A 9,352-nucleotide genomic window follows, 5' to 3' on the forward strand; every position below is an offset into this window, starting at 1 on the left:
AGCCTATTCTCCTGTCCCAGACGCTTAGGATTTGACCTGTTCTGTTGCTGCTGAATTGTAAGAATCTTACAAACGTTAGAATTCAGCTTTGCTGTGTTGAACTAGGGGGATACCAGTATACCATCGTACTTCATTTGTGAAGAAGAGAATAAAGAATTGTATATATTTTAAAGTTGCGTTTTGTTACCGACTGGTATTTTCTAGAAACAAAAAAGAAAGGAAATTGTGTTGCACCCAAGTTGCACCCCAAAAGTGTAAAAAAGAACCAGTTCCCTTTACTCACTAATTAGTTCAACATCACCTCCAGGCACATGGAGGCCTTTTTTGAAGATGTCATTTTGTTGTAAATATTTGGCCAGGCTCTCAGCAGGTGGAGTATATCATTATACTTGATACCTTATCTTACCATATATGCAAAAAATGAAAACTAAACCTGCTCCATTCAAATTTGTCTCTGAAATGCAAACATGGATAAGTTCCAACATCATCTTATAAATGAAACTTTTAAGATATGTGCCAAATATCAGATAAATATTGGAGAAAAAATGGTATATATAAATTTTTAATTATTTTAAAAACTGTTTAAAACACATCAACTCTGTGTTATGTTAAGAAATATGTTCCTGTAAAAGTTAATATTAGAGTTTGATCAGAAGTAATGTCTAATAAAATATTTTGAAATGTTTGCAAGAATTTATTTCATATGTTTTCTCTTCATATTCTATATTCTCCAGACACTACCAAATACAATATGGACTCAGCAAAGAAACAAGACATCGGTAACCTTGCTGCTTCAATTGATTATTTTACAAACAGTCTTTATCAAGCTGTGGCTACAGGAACCAATGAAAATGTCTTCATGTCACCATTCAGTGTTGCTACTGTTTTATCAATGGTTTATTTGGGAGCAAGACAAAACTCTGCCAAACAGTTTGAAAATGTTTTGAAGATAACTTCTAATCCAGATTCTGTAGCTTTGGCTTTTAAAGAATATTTTTCACTTTTGAAAAACTCAGATAAACTTGTCACATCCAATTTAGTGAATCGTTTGTGCGCCAATGAAAAATTCCCTATTTCTGAAGACTACAAGAACAACATGGTAAAATATTTCTTTTCAGATATTGAAAATGTAGACTTCATAACAAATGCTGAGAAGACAAGAATTACTATTAATGACTGGGTAAAGAATAACACAAATAACAAAATTACTGATCTGTTACCAAGTGGAAGTTTGACACCTCAATCGGTTCTAGTTCTTATCAATGCTGTATACTTCAAAGGAACGTGGGCTGAAACATTCGGAAAAAAAGCAACATCATCTAGAAAGTTTTATTTAAGCTCTGACAAGACTGTATCTCATGATTTTATGTATAAATTTGAAGATTTTAATACAAAAATAAGCGACAACTATAAAGTGGTTGAGTTACCTTATATAGGGAAAGCATTTAGTATGTTTGTAATTCTTCCCAATGAAATCAATGGTCTTGCTGCTTTAGAGAAGGAGATTAATGCTCAATTTCTCAAAGATATTATAGATAGAAAAGGATTTAAAATGATGCTTCTAGTATTACATATGCCAAAATTTCGTTTAGAGAGTAGTTTTCAGTTGGGTGAAGTTTTGAAAAAGCTTGGACTCTCTGATATTTTTGATCCTCTAAAAGCTGATTTATCTGGAATGACTGGTGGTGAGAAGAATATTTATGCCAATGAAATGTTTCATAAAGCATTTGTTGAAGTTAATGAAGAAGGAACGGAAGCTGCAGCTGCAACTAAGGCCCGCTTAGTGCCATGTAAAGGAAGACTTGTTATAAATCCCTTGGATTTTGATGTCAATCACCCATTCACATTTTTAATTGTTGACAACCGAACTAAAATGATCCATTTCATTGGTAAAGTAACAAATCCTACAACATAAGATGATATTGCCCTGTCAAAGATTTCCCTCTTATGGAATACTACATTGTATTATGTGGAGAATGTAACTGAGCAAATTTATTTAGAATTGTTTTTAGTAAAATGACTTAGGACATTATAATTGTAACTGTGTAGAACCAAGGTCATATCTACTCAATGATATATTATAATACCACATTAATCTAAATCAATATTATCAATTTGTACTTGCCATATATTGACAGAAAAATATGACACTTTTTAAAGTATCCTTTCTTTGCAAGTTTATTATTTTAACAATATACTTATTGTTGCCTGTAAACATTATTTACTGGTTAAATAAAATGAAATCAATGCTTGTATGTTTTTATTTCTGTTTATATTAATAAAGCATCTCAGTAAATATTCCATTTTAATGTATGTGTTAATTGCAACTGGCTTTTAATAGCTTTGTTACAAATGTAGACATTTCAACTTCTTCAGCCCTCTTGATAGTCTCTGGTATTTTAGTCTTAGATCTTCATTAAAAAATTACATTGATTCAATACAGTATTCATACAGAGATAAAACCTCACAATGATATGCTGTGTTTGAAAATGCTATTTATATCAGGCATATGAAGATTGTCCTAGCAGTGGTTGGTTGGTTGGTTGGTGAGGATACTAGATGCATTCAGGTCCTGTTGGATGTTATCAATAGCATATACTCATAGGCAACCAGCTGCTTAGATGAGGCAGAAATACATCTAACACACTCACCAGCTGCAGCTAGAAACTAGCATACTTGCAACTAGAACAATTTTCATCTGCCTTCGATATATATCGTATTTTTATATGCAGCATGTTCTTAAAGGATATTATCTGGAGATATATACTGCAGTAAATTGAAATTTTGTGATGTATTTATACTGTGTATGGTACATAAAGCATCCATGAATGGAAACAATGTTGGGTCATTTGTGTAGCTTCAGAATGGGACTACTTCAAAGAGGATTAAATGCTGAATTAATATGTGTTGTAGTTTTTTTTTTATAGCACAAGGCCGGATAATTTTTGATCAGACCTCATAGATAAAGTGACATAATATACATCTTAACAACTTAAATAAATTATTAGAAAATATGATTTGAGAATATATTTTCAACACAAAAATACTTTTTGCTGAGAGGGAAATTTAAATGGCACAAATATTGTTGTAGAGAAAAGAAGAAAGCCTTTTCTTTCTACATAAAGTAATATGGAAATGGATAATGGATACCGCATAAGTTAAAACCTTATGAAGCAGACTCAAATCCGTGGGATCAGTTGATCTGATGAAAACTGCGGCAGGATGGAATGACCAGTAGAGGAAAAGAGCAAATGAGACACATAAGCCTAGAGTCTGGGAGAGTAAATATGTATACGTTATATATATACACCCGTTTGTGTGTATACATATATAAGAATGAGTGAACAAGAGAAAGTATCACCCAATATATTCAGTTTAATAAAACTTTGACTATGGCACATCATTTAAAACTTTCGAAATTGCAAACATTTTCACATCATCCGATATTTAAGGAGAGAGTTAAGAGAATCTTTATATATAAAAGTGAGGTTGTGTGCTGTCTGTCTCCTACGATTTAGATTCCTAACTACTCCCACATTTTGCAGTACAGTTTAACCAAAACCGGGTATCTTATAGTCGTGATTCATATCGAGCCCTTCTGGGTAATAGCGCGCATCTACGATGAGTCTACGATTTTAAAAATAATTTACCATCAATTTTCCCCATTTTTAATGCATTTTTGGCATATATAAGGGAAGTAACTCTCTAAAAATGTATTATTAAATTTCAGAACATAAAAAGCTACAGTAACACCCTCCCTTTGTGGTTAGCCATATTGAGATGGCTATTATACTTTACATCTCTAAAAATGCTTATATAGTTATTTCCCTTACAAACCCGAGCAACGCCGGGCGATACTGCTAGTTTAAAATAAATCTGGAGTGGCTTAAGGGCTGATGTATTTAAATCTCCAATGATCAGTTTGAGTCATCTGGTTGTTATTGCTCTCATAGCGACATCAATTCATTTATGGGAAACAAACATAATGTTGGTGCCAAGTGAATGACATTCTTAAGTGTATGATATTTCAGCAACAACTGCTTCTTGTAACAGATGCTACACGAGGGATGAGGGGCAAGTTGTGAAGAGGGTGCTAGAGTCTGAGGGAAATGGACGGCAAAAGCGAAATAGACTGTGGAACAGGTGGAGGGAACAAGTGGAGGAGGTGATTGGGATGGTTGGCTTGAGAAGGGAGGATTGCCGAAAAATGTGTGAGATGGTGTGAGGGCAATTGCTATGGCATTGAAGTAGATCCGGCCACCGTCGTTAATGAGGACAAAACCCGGATTCAAAATGATGGATGATGATGATGATGGCATGTGGTGAAGCAGGCAAGATGGTTGTGTCACTTGGCCAGCATTTAGCAGGATGTGGTATTTCAAGGACAACACTTGCCTGTGATGAGTAATCAGGCATCGTGGTGTCAGGTTACATATGAATTTGCCTCGGTTTGCATTTCAGTAGTGAGTGATTTGAAAATATTTCAGAGGGTGTGCCATTGGTGGAAACAGTAAGAAAGATCAGTTTTCCTTTAGTTGGATTGATTTCATTGGGAAGAATTACAAACATACTAAATGCTTTTCCTATATAAGGTAACTCAACAACTGTAGAGCTGTTGCTTATTTTTGTGCTAAAATTGTCTTTCTAGATGATGTTGCTTTTTATAGGAATATTTTATGCCATATTCTTTTCAAGTACACAGCATTAATAAGAACTAGAACCGACTGAGGTGTCAACTTCAAATTGTTAGGAGATCGGTAATTATGTTATTTGTGTTATTTTCAGCACAATCATTAAAACTGCTTTCAAATTTTGGTGCAAGGCCAGCAATTTAATTGTAGGGGTAAATCAATTACAGCAACACAAGTGCTCAATTGGTACTTATTTTGTCAAACCCTAAAGGATGACAATGTCAACTCCAGAATGTCAAGATGGACAAATTGCTACTAAGTATTTTGCCCAGCATACTAACAATTCTAGCATCTTGTTGTCTTACAACATTGTAATTAATATTAATTCTTCCTTTTCCAATATTTGTCATGAAGTCTACATTTTCAATATCTGAAAAGAAATTTTTTGCAATAATGTTCTTTTAGTCTCCTGAAATACGAAATTTTTCATTGGCACTAAAACAATTGACTGAATTCAATGCAATAAGTTCATCTGAGTGTTTCAAAAGTGAAAAATATTCTTTAAAACCTCAAATTACAGGATCTGTATTTAAAGTTATTTTCAAAATATTTTCAATTGTTTGGCAGAGTTTTGTCTTGCTCCAGAATAAACCATTGATAAAACGGTAGCAACATTGAATGGTGACATGAAAACATTTTCAACGGTTCCTGTAGACACAGCTTGAAAAAGACTCTTTGTACAATAATCAACTGAAGCAGCGAGGTTACCGAAGTCTTGTTTCTTTGCTTAGTCCATATTATTTCCGTGGCATCTAAAGAATATACAATATGAAGAGATGAAATGCAAAAGAATTTCCTGAAAAACAGTTCCTGTTCAATATTTCAAGAGAGTGTAAAACACACTAATGTGATCTAAGAATTCTGTATGAAAATGGTCTGAAATGATTTATGCAAAAACCCAAATTTTATTGTTTCCTAACTGTATTCTAAATGTGATACATAATGTTCAAATCTATTTTGTAAATAATCACCGTATTTAAGCTAAAACATTTCAACATCATTTTAAGGTATGTGCCAAATGCCACATAAAGAATGGAAGAAAGAAATGGTTATATTATTAAATCTTATAAATTTTTAATTATTTTAAAATCTATTTAAATCATATTGAGTGTTACCGTACAAAATATGTTCATGTAAAAGTTAAATTTAAAGTTTGAACAGAAGAGATTTCAGACATTGCTTTCATAGATGTCTTCTACAATATACTGAAATGTTTGCCAGAATTTATTTTGTATATTTTCTTTTCATATTCTATATTCTCTAGACACTATCGTATACGATATGGACTCAGCAGAGAAACAAGACATCGGTAACCTTGCTGCTTCAATTGATTATTTTACAAACAGTCTTTATCAAGCTGTGGCTACAGGAACCAATGAAAATGTCTTCATGTCACCATTCAGTGTTGCTACTGTTTTATCAATGGTTTATTTGGGAGCAAGACAAAACTCTGCCAAACAGTTTGAAAATGTTTTGAAGATAACATCAAATCCAGATTCTGTAGCTTTGGCTTTTAAAGAATATTTTTCACTTTTGAAAAACTCAGATAAACTTGTCACATTCAATTCAGTGAATCGTTTGTATGCCAGTGAAAAATTCCCTATTTCAGAAGACTACAAGAACAACATGGTAAAATATTTCTTTTCAGATATTGAAAATGTAGACTTCATAACAAATGCTGAGAAGACAAGAATTACTATTAATGATTGGGTTAAGAATAACACAAATGACAAAATTACCGATCTGTTACCAAGTGGAAGTGTGACACCTCAGTCGGTTCTAGTTCTTATTAATGCTGTATACTTCAAAGGAATGTGAGCTGAAAAATTCCCAGAACAAGCAACATCATCTAGAAAGTTTTATTTAAGCTCTGACAAGACTGTATCTCATGATTTTATGTATATATCTGAAGATTTTAATACAAAAATACGCAACAACTATAAAGTTGTTGAGTTACTTTATATAGGAAAAGCATTTAGTATGTTTGTAATTCTTCCCAATGAAATCAATGGTCTTGCTGCTTTAGAGAAGGAGATTAATGCTCAATTTCTCAAAGACATTGTTGACAGAAAAGGATTTAAAATGATGCTTCTAGAATTAAATATGCCAAAATTTCATTAGAGAGTAGTTTTAAGTTGGGTGATGTTTTGAAAAAGCTTGGACTCCCTGATATTTTTGATCCTCTAAAAGCTGATTTATCTGGGATGACTGGTGGTGAGAAGAATATTTATGCCAGTGAAATGTTTCATAAAGCATTTGTTGATGTTAATGAAGAAGGAACGGAAGCTGCTGCTGCAAGTGGAATGGTGGTCTCAAATTATATGTCGAGAATTGGGATGCAATTTGATGTCAATCACCCATTCACGTTTTTAGTTGTTGATGACCGAACTAAAATGATCCATTTCATTGGTAAAGTAACAGATCCTACAACATGAGATGATATTGCCCTGTCAAAGATTTCCCTCTTAGGGAATACTACATTGTATTATGTGGAGAATGTAACTGAACAAATTTATTTAGAATGGTTTTTTTAGTAAAATGACTTAGGACATCATAATTGTAACTGTGTAGAACCAAGGTCATATCTATTCAATGATATATTATAATACCACATTAATCTAAATCAATATTATGAATTTGTATATGCCATACATTGACAGAAAATTTTGACACTTTTTAAAGTATCCTTTCTTTGCAAGTTTACTATTTTAACAATATATCTACTGTTGCCTGTAAACGTTATTTTCTGGTTGAATGAAGTGAAATCAATATTTGTATGCTTCATATTAATAAAGTATCTCAGTAAATATTCCATTATTTTGTATGTGTTCATTGCATCTGGCTTTTATATTCTTTGTTTTAAATTTAGACATTCGAAATTTTTAAGCCCCCGTGTTCACCCTTCGTAATTATGTCTTGGATCTTGATAAAATAATTACATTGTTTCAATAATTGTGGCATTACAAAACTTTTACACACCCGCATCGGTTGTCAAGCAATGCTAGGGGGACAAACACAGACACACAAACACACACATACATATATATATACGACAGGCTTCTTTCAGTTTCCGTCTACCAAATCCACTCACACAGCATTGGTCGGCCCGGGGCTATAGCAGAAGACATTTGCCCAAGATGCCACACAGTGGGTTGAACCCGGAACCATGTGGTTGGTTAACAAGCTACTTACCACACAGCCACACCTACGCCTAATATTCCATTGTTCTCAGTTCATCTATTATCTGATAATTGTTTGGAGATTTTTAACATTCATAAATCCAACAAGTTATTTTATTCTTGTTTTGTTTTTCATCTAATTTTTTTGAAGCAGAATTACTCAACGTCCTTCATACTAACTCAACATTTTGAAATATTTATACAGAAATATATATAGGCGCAGAGTGGCTGTGTGGTAAGTAGCTTGCTAACCAAGCACATGGTTCCGGGTTGGGCAAGTGTCTTCTGCTATAGCCCCGGGCCGACCAATGCCTTGTGGGTGGATTTGGTAGACGGAAACTGAAAGAAGCCTGTCGTATATATGTATGTGTGTGTATATGTTTGTGTGTCTGTGTTTGTCCATCTAGCATTGCTTGACAACCGATGCTGGTGTGTTTACGTCCCCGTCACTTAGCGGTTCGGCAAAAAGAGACTGATAGAATAAGTACTGGGCATACAAAGAATAATTCCCGGGGTCGATTTGCTCGACTAAAGGCGGTGCTCCAGCATGGCCGCAGTCAAATGACTGAAACAAGTAAAAGAGTAAAAGAGAGAGTAACTCATAATAAAAATATGCATGCATGAGTGTGTGTGTGTGTGTGTGTACGTGTACATGCATGCATGTATTTGTGTGTGTGTATATCTCTCCTATAACATCATGATTCTCTCTCACACACTGTCTTGCAACACAAAACACTTTAAGTCTTTGGTCCTCACGACACAGAACATTGACAAATTTTTTTCTTATCTGCTTCCCCTCTGACTAAGTAAACCTGTCTCCTATTTTCCCTTCTGGCGATCTGATACATTTCCCTGCTACCACCGTTCTTCCAGTCTTTCCATGCCTGTTTCTTTTCCCTAATGACCCTGTCAACTACATTGTTCCACCACCATGTTTCCTTGGGATGAAAGGGGACTTTGCACCATCTAGAGATCTAGTCAGTAGCCTCAAATGTTTATACAAATTTATTTTGTATATTTCTCTTCATATTCTATATTCTCCAGATACGACTATATACGAAGGAACGGAAGCTGCTGCTGCAAGTGGAATGGTGGTCTCAAATTATATGTCGATAATTGGGATGCAATTTGATGTCAATCACCCATTCACGTTTTTAGTTGTTGATGACCGAACTAAAATGATCCATTTCATTGGTAAAGTAACAAACCCCACGATATAGATGATATTGTCTTGTCAAAGATTTTTCTCTTATGGGATACTAGATTGTATTATGTAGACAACGTAACTCAGCAAATCCATTTACAATATTTTTGAGTAGAATGACTTAAACCATTATAGTTGTAATTGTGCAGAACCATGGACATATCTATGCAATGAAAGATTATAAGAATAGTTTTAATTTAGTTCTATATTTAAGAGATGAGGAATTAAATACATTATTTACAATTGATGGATATTTGTCCTCATCTTGTTTGTTATTA

At 33.7% G+C, this 9,352-nt stretch overlaps 2 protein-coding genes across 2 annotated transcripts; both read left to right on the plus strand.

Moving 5' to 3' along the window:
- The first annotated feature begins 722 nt into the window (after positions 1-722).
- On the plus strand, positions 723-2,303 carry LOC115222161 (leukocyte elastase inhibitor-like). The gene has a single exon (XM_036511183.1). The coding sequence runs from the start codon at positions 752-754 to the stop codon at positions 1,913-1,915; it is 1,164 nt and encodes a 387-aa protein (XP_036367076.1). The 5' UTR covers positions 723-751; the 3' UTR covers positions 1,916-2,303.
- A 2,274-nt stretch (positions 2,304-4,577) lies between these two features.
- LOC115222209 (leukocyte elastase inhibitor-like) lies at positions 4,578-9,352 on the plus strand. The gene is given in 4 exon segments (XM_029792361.2): positions 4,578-4,592; positions 5,956-6,804; positions 6,807-7,100; positions 9,065-9,352. Coding segments are annotated over 3 exon segments (1,152 nt in total). The 5' UTR covers positions 4,578-4,592; positions 5,956-5,972; the 3' UTR covers positions 9,091-9,352.

Source organism: Octopus sinensis, linkage group LG19 (genome assembly GCF_006345805.1).
Source record: "Octopus sinensis linkage group LG19, ASM634580v1, whole genome shotgun sequence".
Lineage (NCBI taxonomy): Eukaryota > Metazoa > Mollusca > Cephalopoda > Octopoda > Octopodidae > Octopus > Octopus sinensis.